At 44.2% G+C, this 11,229-nt stretch overlaps 1 protein-coding gene across 1 annotated transcript in view; it reads right to left on the bottom strand.

Annotated features, from left to right (window-relative positions):
- Positions 1 to 1,831: 1,831 nt before the first annotated feature.
- Positions 1,832 to 11,229, bottom strand: part of LOC142814094 (uncharacterized) — a 150,331-nt gene continuing 140,933 nt past the window's right edge. The window contains exons 2-3 of the mRNA XM_075892035.1: positions 10,224 to 10,413; positions 1,832 to 2,633 (exon numbers count right to left, since the gene is read on the bottom strand). Coding sequence (XP_075748150.1) covers positions 2,470 to 2,633; positions 10,224 to 10,413 — 354 coding nt within the window. The 3' untranslated portion in view covers positions 1,832 to 2,469. The remainder of the gene's footprint in view (positions 2,634 to 10,223; positions 10,414 to 11,229) is intronic.

Genomic DNA, 11,229 nt, shown 5'->3' with positions numbered 1-11,229 from the left:
TCACTTCCTCAATTCTAAACATCTGGAAACCACATGACGTATCTCGCAAGGGCGTTGGAGACAAAGGCAAGGTCGAGACAGCTGCTGTATGTCACCCCTCGAAGAAAAGTGGGGCTGCCGTCGTTCAGGAGAGTAAGGCCATAGTTGTAAGCGATGTTTGCTAACCTGCGTCCTCTTACATTTGTCCGCGTACTTCCCCATGCGTGATTGTGCACATTGAAATCACCTATGATGACCCATGGTGCAGGACACACTCTCAAATATCCGTTAATCTCCTGGAATCAAGATTATTCGACGGCGATATATAAACGCCTATGAGAGTAAACATGAGTTCGTTCTTTTTCACGGTGATGCAGACATACTGATTGTCATCGTGAGGTGCAATTGGTTGCACAACATACGTCAGTTCACGACGAGCAAAGACGATGATTTTGCTGCACGCACCATTCGTTGAAGTAATGACAGGTTCGTACCACGACAGTCTTATCGGATTCGACAAATTGGGTTCACAAATGACGATGATTGGAAACACGTTGGTAAACACAAACTGACGAAAATCTGAAAGGCGTGAATTTAGTCCTCTGGCATTCCATTGGATGACGGATGCAGCCTTCACTTCTTTACGAAATGATGAGGTATGAGTAGCCATCTTCATAGTTGAGAGATCCAAGCACTGGGCTTAGGGCGTCCAATAGTCCAAGTGCGCTTCGAGCAGATGGTGTCTTTATGTCGACTAATATCGCTCGGATGGCTTCTATGAGGGAACGCAGCACCGAGATCACTTTACGATCAGTTTTAGGCAAATTTTCCATGGCTGGAGACGGCTCTGGTGTGGCCAGAACCTGCAGAGGTTCCTTGGCAGAAGAGCGCGTCGGCAGCGTGGGCCATTCCTCAAGAGAAGGAGGCCTCTCTGTTTCTTTCGTAGAAGTGGTGGGCCCTTTCGCAGCGCTATTGGATGGAACCGCTAAAGAGTGAGAAGTAGCGTCTCGGGAATGTGCCTTCTTTGAAGACTTTCGATGACGCCGACGTCGACGCCAACGCCGGACTACATCGGCTGCCTCCCTGTGTGTCGAGTTGTCTCGGGCCATTTGTCTGAAAACCGCGCGCTCCTTTTGGATTCGAGGACAGTCTTTCGACGAGGCAGCATGAGGACCGCTGCAGTTGGCGCACTTCAAAATCGTCGCCCGAGAGGCGTCTTCAGCATGAGGTTCAGCGCAGCGGGGACACAGTCGTAAGTTGGGGCATACGCCCTTGACGTGTCCTAGCCTGAAGCACTGATGACATTGAAGTGGCTTTTAGATGAATGGTCGAACCGAATGTCGGAAATGTCCAACTTTAACGTGGAACGGTATGCAATCTCCCTTGAAAAACACGTTTACACAGCGCGTATTTCCAAGGCGCCGCACCTGCGTAGTGACAGTTCCCTCGTTTGCAGGCTTGATGAGGGTAGACAAGTCAGCATTAGGAATGGCAATGTCAATGTCATAAATTACACCGGCAATTGATTTTTCATCCATCGGGATGAAGGGGCGCATTTTAATGCCGCCTAGCTCAGTCATTTGCGGCAGCTGTCCTAGCGCACTCACATCGTGTACGTCTATGGCGAGAATGTTCTTTCTTGGGTTTATTCGTACGTCCTTAATTAGATGTGGCACCGCACATTCAAGAGCGACGGAAAGGGCTTGCCTGTTCAGAAGCCGTAGGTTGCTTGATGGATCTTCGGGCATGAAGATGATGACGTGCGGCCAACGCGCAGGCCTTGACTGCACAGTCGCTGTGCTTGCAGGAGCTGATGCAGCTGTAGTCGCCATCCTTCTCTTCGCCCTCTTACCCCGGACAGGTATAAAGCTGCCATCGGATGTGTCGTCTTCCGACATAGAATAGAGATTGGTGTCCTCAGTGTCACTGGGAGAGCCAGCTCGCTTCCTTGTGGTTGACGGGTGTGAGGACCTGTGACCAGGTGGGCCTCTGGAATGATCCACGGCCATCACCGCAAGACGGGGAGGCGAGGCACCTCAAAAGACCGATGATTTCACTAAAAAAATGCAGAGCGCAGAAACAAGCGTTCTTCTAAAGAGACACTTCTTCTTCCTTCCTTCCATCCCAGACAGAAAATTTTAGTATAACAGTACCAGGTGCCCTCTAATGTATTTTGTCGGCTATTACGTGTACGTATTATTTCAACGTTGTCTCTATATCGGGTTCTCGGGAACTGAAGTAATGATGAGCACGCAAATCATTCTTTTTGTAAACAGCAACCCAGGTTCATTTTAAGCAAAACGTTCCATTTGCAGCAATTCGCCTTTTTTCGTAGCGTTCTGTTTTGTTTGTTCAGCTTTATCCTCGCATCAAGCAAGAGCTGCAGCATACGTGAAAAATAGTAATATCGCCACACTTTAAGAAATCCGTGGCCATCACTAGGTTGGTTCCGATGTGTCGTGACTGCTCCTAAACTTTCGGTTGGAATGCTCAAAAAATATCACTACTTTTTCCTGGCAAGCATTGTGGTAATGACGACGACGGATTCATTGCCGCTTGACCGTCCACCTCTCCGCTTTTCCAGAGTAAGTACCACTCGTAGTCCGGAACCTTGAGGCTGGTGTCGCAAGCCAGGTGGCACAAGACACGGTAACCTGCACAATAGGTAGACACGGACATTGTCATCAATTCTTTCTTTATGTGTAGCCAGCGTGTCACAATTGAAAGCAAAAGCAGTTTAGTGAGTTTGGTGCACCTTACGAACTTTTAAATGTAATGCGACTGTACTGGACAGGTTGTTTGTTTCAACTTTCTTTAACATCAGAATGCAACCAGTGAAGCAGTGAACAAACGTGTAAATGCGCCGAAGATTAGGATGCAAATTGATAATGGTTATGAACAGGTGAGGTCCCTGTGAACGGAAGTGACCAGCCCAGCAGCAAGTCCGACGACAGTAAACTTTCCGTGACATGGGGCATTGGTGTACACTACAGATATATATACCCATGAGGACATCAGTGACGATCTGCAGTCCTTTTGGACTTTGAATGTTATGGGACTCTACCTAGAAGAAGAACAGCTGACTTCTTCGAGGCCTTTGCCGAGGTTCCTAGTAAATATTGACAACAATCAATTCTACGAAGTTGCCGTGCCGTGCAGAAAAACCGGACATAGTGCTAATTGAAGACAACTACCGCGTAGCTCGTAAGTGCCTTCAATGCCTCGTACGACGACTGTTAATTATTTAGGGCCTGCTGGAATGTTATAACCATGCATTCGACAGTATGCCTACTCGGCACATGCGGAAGTAATCTTCAAAAAGAAACCCAAGGAGGAGCGTACATACTACACGCCGCAGCAAGAAGTTATGCGTGAGGACTCGCTCACTACGAAGCTGAGGGCGATATTTGATGCCTCGTCGCAAGCAATAGACTATAAATCGCTGAATGATTGGCTTAAAATCGGTCTGAACTTGAAACCTCATCTTCTAAAAGTCCTCATGAGATTTTGCTGACATAGCTCCCTAAAGCAGATGTCGAATTCAGGTAGAAAATCACGCAAGTAAAACTATTTCAGGAACTAAAACAACGACTACCAACTGCTCCAATAATTGCGCAGTTCCACAAATATGCCGATAAAAAAATCCACACCGACGCTAACAGCGTAGGGCTTGGTACCGTTCTCTAGAAGACTAACGGCTAGGGGTTTGACATTGCCGACGTGTACACGTCCAGACAAAAACACTGACGCTGACTGCCCGTGTCATGCCCCTTTAACTGCCGCCGCAGGACGACGCGGATGCAACTTACTACTTCTTGGGAACATTCAGTGCCGGTGACTACACCGAGCGACAGCGAGAGCTTCTGTAACTCAATATTCTTGCAAAATGCGTCGAGTGCAAAGCTACCGTTGTCAAATAGACAGTCCAACGAGAAACTGAGTCGTTTTTCTTGCGCAACCGCGTTATCTCAAAGAAATGTTTCTCGCCACCTCGGGTGTTCTCTCCTCGTGGTACCTTCAGCGTACGTAGAGAGATTCTGAATGCTCTGCATGATAACGTGATGGCTCCACACCTTAGATTTTCCAGCACGCTCGCGAGAATGCAAGAAAAGTACTACTGGTTCGCCCCAATGTGTATGTCATTCTATACGTCAAGACTTGCTGAGACCATCAGCGGTGGAAGACACGGCTGACTGGGCCAGCTGGACTTCTGCATCCCATCGAACTACCTCGCCCACCATTCCAGCAAATCTACATAGACCTGCTGGAGCCGTTTTCAACGTCCAATTCCGGAAACAAATGAATTGTCGTAGCTACTGACTGCCTCACCACAATGTGTAAGACAAGAGCCTTGCCCAAAGGCAGTGCTACGGAGGTAGCAAAGTTCTTTGTCGAGAACATCGTCCTGCATCACGGAGGTCCAGAGGACATCATTACCGACAGAGGTACGGTCTTTACTGTGGTCCTAACTCCGGCTATCCAGAGGCACAGCCAGACATGTCACCGCTGGACCATCACCTACCACTATAGATCAAAAATGGCCTCATAGAGCGTGTAAATAGGACACTCACCGCTATGCTGGCGATGGACGTCGACGTCGAGCAGAAGACGCTTAATGCTATCCTTCCGTATGTGACATTTTGCGTAACACGCCCGCTCAATAACGAAGCAAGTGACTGGTATAACCAGAGTCATTGAATATCTTTACTGGTCGTGAAGCGTCGCCGTAAATTTATGGCAGAGCTTTGTGCGCTGCGAGTAGAGGCCGCGGGGTGGCATTGCATCACCGCGCGAGGCATCAGTAAGACCGAAGAGAAGCTGGCTGCTGGTGCGCTGTAGAGTCAACGCATAATCGTGGCGTATCTTCTCGCAGTGTTCACTGAATGGTTACTATTATGCCTAGTGTGTTGTGCCAGAAGATTGGAAAGAATGCCGCATACCTGCTGTAAACCTGGCTGTAGATCCGGTTACAAAACAGATCACGAAAGGGTTTCCAAGTTCTCGCTGCCTACAGACAATGAACGGCAGGAAAAGTGGAAGCGCGCAATGCCACGACAAGAAATTGGTGCTTTCACATTTGTTTCCCCTAACGTGCGCGTGTGGAAAAATCACTTCGATGAGAGTGACATCGTTCGCATGGACCAGTGGGTAATCAGAGGTGCTGGTGTGAAGTCACTGCGACGTTCCAAAACTTTGCCGGCGCAGTGCCGAGTATTTTGAACGAGCTCACGGCGTATTTGTATAGTGCAAAAAGACGCAGAGCTCGCACGTCTACCAAGCGTCGACGGGAACCGTCATCGAGCTGGAGACTGCTGAGGCTGAATCGACGCTTTGATTGAGCCCTCTTGACATACTGGCCGCGTCTTCCTCCTTCCATGCCAGTAGGTAATACGGAAGCCCGGTGAGTGAAATACTTGCCGTTTTCTTTTATACAGGCGCTGATATGACCGAAAGTGGAGATGTGGTATGCCAAACAGGCGGATCTACATGCAGCTCCTCACAGCTTGAAAAATTCAAACACACATTCGTTGCTTAGAACAGACTTCAGCGCTATACCAATAGAAGCTTGCTAGGGTGATGGCGCAAGAGAGGTCACACTAAAATGCTGTACGAAACAAGTTCATGCTGTATAAGCGTGAAAAGTCCATTTTAGATATCTATGCGTCATGAGCACGAGAATATAATTTTTGAGTTGCACGGGACGCAGTCAATCAATTTTCACATTTGAGGAGCTTTGTAAGGGTTTCCCCTTAACAGTGAAAACAATAAAAAAACGGGAAAACACAACATGAGTAAACTACACAGCAGAGTAATGAACTAGACGACTACATTGCATAGTGTGGATGGGAACTCGTTTAGTTGGGATGAAGCGAAGAATGCACGTGTTAAGCTAAGGAAGAATGAAAAATGACGGAGCATGTGCAGTTTTCAGTCGCTGAAAATACTACATTTAAACTGTGGAAGTGTTATTAGCAAAACCACAGAATTAGAAGGAACCCTCCTGGCCTATAGTCCCCATATTGCTATCCTAACCGAAACATGGTTGCACGATAACATACTTGATAGTGAATTTGTTCCTCGGGGCTACCGTGTGTACCGGAATGACCGTGGGAGTAGAGGCGGTGGGGTGGCCATCCTGTTTAGACAGTCATTGCAAATTACAAAAATGCGTGACATACATATTGTCGAGGGCATATTTTGCAAAGCGTATTACGGAAAGAACAGGTATGTTATTGGGGCTATTTATCGTCCACCCAATTCCTCCATGGATGTTCTGGATGAATTACACAATTACCTTGTCGCGCATGTGAAGCCTGAGGATCGGATAATTCTAGCTGGACATTTTATTTTGCCGCACGTTAACTGGCCACATTTCTCTTTGCAACAACCTAACTATGAAATTGGTGAAAGAATGATCGATATAGCGTTTACTTGTGACTTGATGCAAGTCGTTGATGAATTCACTCGAATACAGGCAAACTCTTGTTCAATTCTAGATCTCTTTTTCATTAGTGGCTCAATCTCTGCTCAAGCTAGCTGCTCTGTTCTCCCTGGAATATCTGATCATCAGGCTGTGATACTTACGCTTTCTGATGTTGTTTTAAAGAACAATTGCAAGAGGGTCTCGTTCCCAAACTTTTCACGTGCAGATGATACTTCAATATTTGACTTACTATCATTTGAATTTGATTCTTTTTCGAATTGCACTACTGATATTCATTATTTGTGGAAGCGTTTCAAGGATCTTATAAATGTGTGTATTGAAAGATTTGTTTCACGCATTGTAAAAAAATCGAAAGGAAAGAACCCCTGGATTTCTCGGGAAACGTTGCAGTTGCGAAGATGGCTCAAACATATAAAAAATCAGAGACGGTACTCTAAAGACGTAGGTATCCTCCAACAAAGAATTTCTGAACTGGCTTCTCAACTAAAAGCAAATGTATTGTCTGACAAGGAACGCTAATATGGCCAACAACTCCCGAGTCTCATGTCTTCGTCTCTCGAGAGGTTCTGGTGTTTAATTCCTCCTAATCATGTGACTACTGATGTTTTTGAAATTGACGGTGTGGCAACTAGTGATTCCTCTGTTATTTCTAATGCTTTCAATGATCATTTTAAGTCTGTTTTTACGAAGGATAATGGAGTCCTGGAAACATTTCGTATGGGAGGCCCACCCCTATAGGATATTGTCGTAAGTGAAGAGGGTGTTTTTAGTTTACTTTTGAAGCTTGATGTTAAAAAATCTTCAGGTCCTGATGGAGTACCGAATGAGTTTTTAAAACGCTATGCACAATGGGTTTCAAAGTACCTAACAATTCTTTTTTCTGAATCTCTGAAAGATGGTCAAGTTCCGGATGACAGGGTAACTGCTAAAGTTAAGGCCCTACATAAGAGTGGAAATCCCCATTCTGTTATTAACTATCGGCCGATCTCATTAATTTCAACTTCCTGTAAACTACTTGAGCATATAACACATAAGCAAATTTCAGAATTCCTAGATAAGCACAATATTTTGTCGGGTTCACAACACGGATTCAGGAAAGGATTTTCTACTTGTACTCAGCTGGTAACTACAGTTCATGATTTCGCACTATCTCTAAATTCCGGAAAACAGGTAGATGCAATTTTTATGGATTTTGCTAAAGCTTTCGATACGGTCTCTCACAATAAGTTACTCTTCAAATTGGATTTAATTCTTAAGAATAATCAGCTTCTAAATTAGATTTCCGGTTATCTTTCGAATCAAAAACAGTACGTCTATTTCAATTACCATTGTTCTCGTACAGTACCGGTTGACTCGGGTGTTCTCCAAGGCTCTGTGCTCGGACCCCTCCTCTTTTTATTGTTTATGAATGATATATCACATGATATACCTGTAAAAGTTAAGTTATATGCGGATGATTGCATCCTGTACTTGAAAAAAGAAAACCATACTGATCAAATTCATTTGAACGATACATTTCAAAAGGTCATTCGTTGGTGCGATAAATGGTAGATGTCAGTTAATTTTAAAAATACCGTCTCGCAAACGTAACACTCTTCATTTTGCATATTCAGCCAATAATGTTTTTTTTTTGCAGGAGGTACAACACTACAAGTACCTTGGTCTTTGGATTTCGAATGACCTTAACTGGACGAAACATATTAACACTGTAATAAGCTCGTGCAATTACAAATTATTCTATCTTAGACGAGCTCTTAAGCACTCCACTCCCGCCGTTCGCCTTGTTGCATTTAATGCCATTGTTCAACCTACTTTAGATTATGCATCCATAATTTGGTACCCTTACACCAGAAAAAATATCAGCGAAATGGAAAAATTTCAAAAGAGAGCTGTTAGGTTTATATATAACAGTTTTGGTCGTACTTCAACAACATGTTTATTAGCAAAAGCTAACCTTCCAACACCTGCACAAAGAAATAAAGTATTGCGATTGAAATTTTTCTTTCAGTTAGTTAAAGGTTATTTTAAGTTAGACTTATCACGTATACTTCATTTGTCCACAAGATATACCACAAGGCAGAGGCATGCCTTTACAATAACCCCATTTTCCACCCGTAATAACACATTCAAGTATTCGTTCTTGCCTAGGAAAATTACCGAATGGAATACCTTTAGTAACGAAGTTGTTTCCCAGGCATCCTTGAACCTTTTTGCTACGCAGCTCTAGCAGCGAGTGTCTAATTTCTATGACACGTGCTCCTGTTGTTTATTTCAATCACTGTAACCATTCTCCACTTGTGATCATCTTGAATGTAGTGCTCATTTCTCTATATGTTCTTATGCCGGTTTATCACAAACCACTGTTCTTTTTTCGTTCTGAAAGTGTGTAAATGCCTTACCTGTTTTATATTTATTTTTTGCCGATTTGTAAATTTATCAAATGTATGTCCACCCTGCCAAAACTCTATGTTAGGGTTGCAGTATTCATAAATAAATAAATAAATAGTCAACCGAACTTAGGACGCTATACGGCACCGTGGTGATGAATCAACGCAAAACAAAACTCCTTAATCCTCATCACTTGCTGAATTCAAAGCAATGTATAATTCAAAGGGATGTTGGATTAGTAAATACGAGGCGATTCTAAAAAAAATATTTTCGTATAGAAACACCGAATGTTCATATAGCATGGAAAGTTGGATATACGCTGTCAAAAGAGGCAACCACTGCACTTCCGCAACGTGTTAGGTACCACCAGAATCGTTGCAGGACTCTATTTACTACCCCAATTTTCTCTACAAGGCTCACGAAAAAAAATGCATGAATTTATAGCGGTAACATGTCTTACGGTGTAATCAGCATGTCATTGAATTTCTAGCATAAAAACCTCACTTTACACTAAATTTTACTCTATTAGACATTTCCCAAATTTCCTTGAAGCTAACATCACTCTGAATACGTATGGAACCTTCACAGCTCCGTCGCATGCCGTACAATTGCAGCGCCGCGGCTGCTCCGATGCCCTTCCATGGACGAGGCTGCCCCTAGCGGTTGCTCCTGTTACTATATCAAACTTTCGCTGAAGTTACATGACCAGTAAATGTACTGGAGTATATCTCTGGTCTAACTCTATTTTAAGCGCAAGAAAAAAGCAAAGCAACACAGGACAAGTGCTTCTTTGTGTATTTAGTTCGCTTAAACTACAGTTAGACCATGCATATCCAACTAGCCCAGCTTTTGATTCTGACAAGAGTGACGTCAAACAGGTGTTTCCACGAAGACCCCGGCAACGACGCTCAACGCCATGTTACCTAACGTCACAGAACACATCAACGGGATTGTTTTCCTGCAATAGAACAAAGAGGCCTGACAACTCGCCAAAATAGAAGAAAGAAAGAGAGAAAGAAAGAAAGAAAGAAAGAGGGAAAGAATGAAAGAGAGAAAGAATGAAAGAAGGAAAGAAATAAAGAAAGAAAGAAAGCAAAAAAGGAAGCAAGAAAGAAAGAAAGAAAGAAAGAAAGAAAGAAAGAAAGAAAGAAAGAAAGAAAGAAAGAAAGAAAGAAGGAAAGAAAGAAAGAAAGAAAGAAAGAAAAGAGAAGCTCTGGTCAGGCACCCACACGCTGGGCTTCATTTGACCACTTTTCTCAATAGTAGAAGGGCTTTTCCTCTCTGAGCCAAATGCCGTGCTCCGGAAGCCCTCTATATTGCCTTCCTATTCAAAACTGGAGTGGCACCCAAAGTGGTCACCGTCTGCTTGACCTTCGAGTTCGCTATAAAACGAGATGAAGTGGTGTCTCACAGGGGTCCCTGCGAAGCAGTATGTCCCACAGGATGAGCACGCTCTGCCTGAAGTCGTGGAAGAGTTCGCTGAGGACGCACATCCAGCTGACCAACAGCACCACCGCCAGGGTGATGCCCACGAGCAAAGCCAGTGTCGCACCGATCAGCCATTGCATCTCTTCGTCCGCCCTGCGCAACACGTCGGCGAACTGCACCACAAAAGTAAGGTGGTTGCTAAGATAGTCAGTTCATGAGCAGCGTACAGCATTTTACTTTTCCTCTGGTCCAGCACACACAAAGACAGAGAAATCTAATAAACGTTTTCCTAGTTTATTGGGCATTGCAGTGGTAGTCAAGAGCTTTTATTTACCAGATAATCTCACATGTATTATCTGCCGAACAATTGCTGTCAGTCACCTCACTAGCTCCTTTGTGGCATAAAGCAGAAGTAGTACTGTGCAGCTGGTTGATAGCAAAAGAGGGTAGGTATAGCAATAGAGTTGGTTCACTACCTTACACCATTGTTCGAACTACCTCTTAATTTCTTAAGCATGCTCCCTACTACAAGTTCATGTCACAAATGGTTGTTTGCTAATAAAACAAGGTGCAAGGAACCACTGCTTGGGTCAAGAGGAGTATATCAATGACTCGCTTATACATGCAACATCCTTCTTCATGATACAAAAAACGCATTAAAGCTGGCCGAGATAAAATTTGGTTGCAAAAAAAATAAACCAAGAACTGTTGGGGCATCCTTAGGCTTCGCCTTTAAGAGATTTACGCGATATTCACATCCCGTCTCTAGTGAGCACTTCAATATCCAGCTTTCAGGGTCACTGATCAGCGCACCTAGCGGCCACGGCTAGATAGTCTCGACTTTTCACTTGGACATGGTCATTTTTCGAGAATTAAAAATTTTAAAGGTGGAAATTCCAAAACTTCTTGAAGGTACACGTTCTAGGTGCTGTACTGCACACCACAAGTGGAGCATCGGTAACATCAGGGCTCAACATTTTGTTCTCACG

Source organism: Rhipicephalus microplus, chromosome 4 (genome assembly GCF_043290135.1).
Source record: "Rhipicephalus microplus isolate Deutch F79 chromosome 4, USDA_Rmic, whole genome shotgun sequence".
In the NCBI taxonomy this organism is placed as follows: Eukaryota; Metazoa; Arthropoda; class Arachnida; order Ixodida; family Ixodidae; genus Rhipicephalus; species Rhipicephalus microplus.
This window is presented reverse-complemented; position numbering and strand designations above follow the sequence as displayed.